General features: G+C 55.7%; 1 protein-coding gene across 1 annotated transcript; it reads right to left on the reverse strand.

The window, feature by feature from the left end:
- Positions 1 to 421: 421 nt before the first annotated feature.
- LOC124662632 (endoglucanase 3-like) lies at positions 422 to 2,699 on the reverse strand. The gene is made up of 7 exons (XM_047200445.1): positions 2,484 to 2,699; positions 2,183 to 2,389; positions 1,702 to 1,902; positions 1,528 to 1,620; positions 1,199 to 1,360; positions 834 to 1,109; positions 422 to 754 (listed from the first exon to the last, which is right to left on the reverse strand). The coding sequence occupies exons 1-7, from the start codon at positions 2,697 to 2,699 to the stop codon at positions 422 to 424; spliced, it is 1,488 nt and encodes a 495-aa protein (XP_047056401.1).
- Positions 2,700 to 2,932: the final 233 nt, after the last annotated feature.

Genomic DNA, 2,932 nt, shown 5'->3' on the forward strand with positions numbered 1-2,932 from the left:
TTTCCAATTCCAATTTGAGGCTGCTTCCAAACATGATTTAGAATTCGGTGTCATCCTGTGATTCCAACAACAAATACATTGTACATCCAAACAGCAAAATTGAAATGGAGGTCATTTCCTTTCCACCTTGTATTTGGAATTTCAGTCCAATTCAATTCCACGGCTAAATTCTGTGCATCCAAACACAGCCTTAATAGAAACACTTGATTTCACGGTTGAGTTGCGAGTTGCAACAAACATAGTGCACGAATCACACTTGGGCGTACTACTAAACACCCAGAACAAGTACAAGTACTACTAGTAGTAGGGATAAATCAAGACCCGCTAGTGTTGCTTGCACTGGGGTCCCCGAATCACAATGAATTAGCTGACTTAATCGCTGGAGCAATTAAGGCAAACAATTAATCTTGGGTTAATCTTCCTAGAGCTGGCCGGAGGAGTGGGCGAGGTAGGCGAGCGCTCCTACGAGCGGCGCGTTGATGTAGGTGGCCGGCTCGGAGTGCTCGTAGTCGTTGCGCTGGTCGGGGAACTGGTCGTTCTGGTTGGGCCCGCCGACGACGGCACCGACGTGCACGTTGGGGTTGGCCGCGCCGGAGTAGAGGCCGGTGAACCCCTGCGAGCAGCCGATCTTGCCCGGGTGCGCCGCGACGGAGGGGAGGGAGGAGGCCCGGTGGTGGAGCTTCTTCGGGTACTTGGGTCCGTACCCCACCATGTACGACAGGCCCATCGGGTTGGTCCCGAGCAAGTAGTCAACCTACAGCGAAAACGATGAGATGATGTTCTGTCGTTGACGAGGGTGGAAAAGATTAATCAGGGCGGGCAATGTGGCTGACCTGGCGCCTGGCAATGGCACGGAGGCGCTGCGGCGTGACGGTGGCGCCGCCGCAGGAGACGGTCTTCTTGGAGAAGGCGAGGTACTTGGCGTAGGTGAGCAGGAGGAAGGAGCTGGAGGTGACGTACTGCATGTTGCTGTCGCTGAGCTTGAAGAGGAGGCCGCCCTTGGTGTACTGCGTCTGGTCGGTGGGGGTTCCGGGAACCATGGAGCAGATGAAGCTGTCGGCGTGGCCCTTGTACTCCTGTAGGGCGCCCACCTTCTGCACCAAGAAGGACTGCTCGTCCAAGACGAAGCAAGTGTCACAACAATCTCTCTTGCTCTCCAGTTCAATGTTAACAGACTCCCTCGGATCAAGTTTACTACCTTGGAGATGAGGATTCTTGCTCCAGCGTGCTTGTTGTCCCAGCCAAAGGTGTTGTCCTGCTCGTCGGCGCCGAGGATCTGGCCGTTCACCTTGATGTAGTTGAGGTAGGTTGGGTTCTTGGTGGCCCTGTGCAGCCATGCGGCGCCCCATAGCAGCTCATCCTTTTTTCGACAGATCATAAAACAACACACGAGAGTGAGAGGTGAGCGAAAAGGAAACGGCGCGCATAGGGCAGAGAGCACGCAAGTATAGTATCCTTTTTTTCATAGGTCTCTGGAGCCAATGGCAGCCAAAGCAAGAAATTTTACAATAATGGTTTAGTTGGGACCTGGTATCCTGAATAGGAGCAGTAGTATGGGCAGACGTATGCCGAGAGCTTGGTGCTGTATGTGCCCCTGTGCTTGTCAGCGAACTCGAACACCTACACGAAAACAGAGCGTCATTGCTCTGCACAGCAAGCAAGGCGCAGAGGATGGGCAATGTGGTGCGCTGCTATGCGTACCCGCTTGGCCCTTGCGACGAGGCGGCTGGAGTAGACCGGGTCGGACTTGCGGAAGACGAGGGAAGCCGCGGCGAGGGCCGCGGCGGTCTCGGCGGCGACGTCGGAGCCGGGGGTGCTCGGGTCGACCTTGTACACGGTCCTCGCCGTGTCCATGTCCTCCGGCCGCTCCCAGCATGCGTGGTCCTTGCTCGCGTCCCCAACCTAGGATTCAACAGGGAGAGTACACAGTGAGTTGAACTAGAGGCAAACGCCCACACATTGTCTGTCTGTGTCTGGTCCACACACGACGGCATGAGCGTCAAGTACAGTGCTTTTGTTCTCAAAGAAAAGAGAACATAACGACTTTTGTGAAGAAATGTTTGTGCTTTGTGGTGAAGAACACCCCATGCATCGGCGCCGGAAACGCCGAGTAAAGAATGGCGACATGTAACTTCGTCCTCACGCAGATCCCACGCAGGAGAATGGGGTCGGGTGAGGGTACCTGGACGTAGACGGTGTCGGGGTGGGAGGTGGCCTTGAGGAGGTAGTCGGAGCCCCAGCGGACGGCGTCCCTGGCGTGCTGCAGCTCCCCCTTCATCATCCCGCCGAACTCCAGCACGCTCCATGCCAGCATCGTCGCGCTGAATGCCAGCGGGAACCCGAACTTGACGTTGTCCCCGGCGTCGTAGTACCCGCCCGTCAAATCAACCTGAAAACAAAACGTAAGAACAGAGAAAGAAGCGACTAGAAAAGGAGAATGCCATGAAAATGCAGAGGAGCAGAGGTGTTGTAGCTGAGCTTGCCTTGATAGAAGAGCCGTCGGAGAGGCCCGAGTCCCTGCGCCAGGACACGCGCTGGGACGGCGGCAGCTTCCCGGACCTCTGGCCCTCGAAGAAGAGGATGGACTTGGTGAGAGCGTCCCTGTAGTCGTGCTTGGCGGGGCCGTGGTGCGGCAAGGCGGCGGCATTGTGGAGGAGCAGGACGGCGAGCAGGAGGATGGGGAAGCGGAGGAGAGCCATGAGCCAACAGGAGGGGAGAAAAGGTGGCCTTCACTACTCGCTACCGGTTACCCGCCTCCTCTCCTCTGCGCCTGCTTTCCTGGCTCTACTGCTGTGCCTCCTCTGCCATTATAGTTGGCACTTGAGCGCTGCTTTTAAAGACACACAGCCCGCTCTTTTTTTCTCTCTATTATTCGCATTTTTGTTTTTTTCCTTCTTGGAGAATGAGATGGACAAGTTATTATAGTCCAGTT

Source organism: Lolium rigidum, chromosome 6 (genome assembly GCF_022539505.1).
Source record: "Lolium rigidum isolate FL_2022 chromosome 6, APGP_CSIRO_Lrig_0.1, whole genome shotgun sequence".
NCBI classification, from domain to species: Eukaryota; Viridiplantae; Streptophyta; class Magnoliopsida; order Poales; family Poaceae; genus Lolium; species Lolium rigidum.

Coding starts and splice junctions, on each gene's coding strand:
- LOC124662632 (XM_047200445.1), bottom strand. CDS start 2,699: ATGGCTCTCCTCCGCTTCCCCATCCTCCTGCTCGCCGTCCTGCTCCTC. Junction 2,390..2,483: donor CCGACGGCTCTTCTATCAAG/GCAAGCTCAGCT, acceptor TTTTGTTTTCAG/GTTGATTTGACGGGCGGGTA. Junction 1,903..2,182: donor CCGACACCGTCTACGTCCAG/GTACCCTCACCC, acceptor GTTGAATCCTAG/GTTGGGGACGCGAGCAAGGA.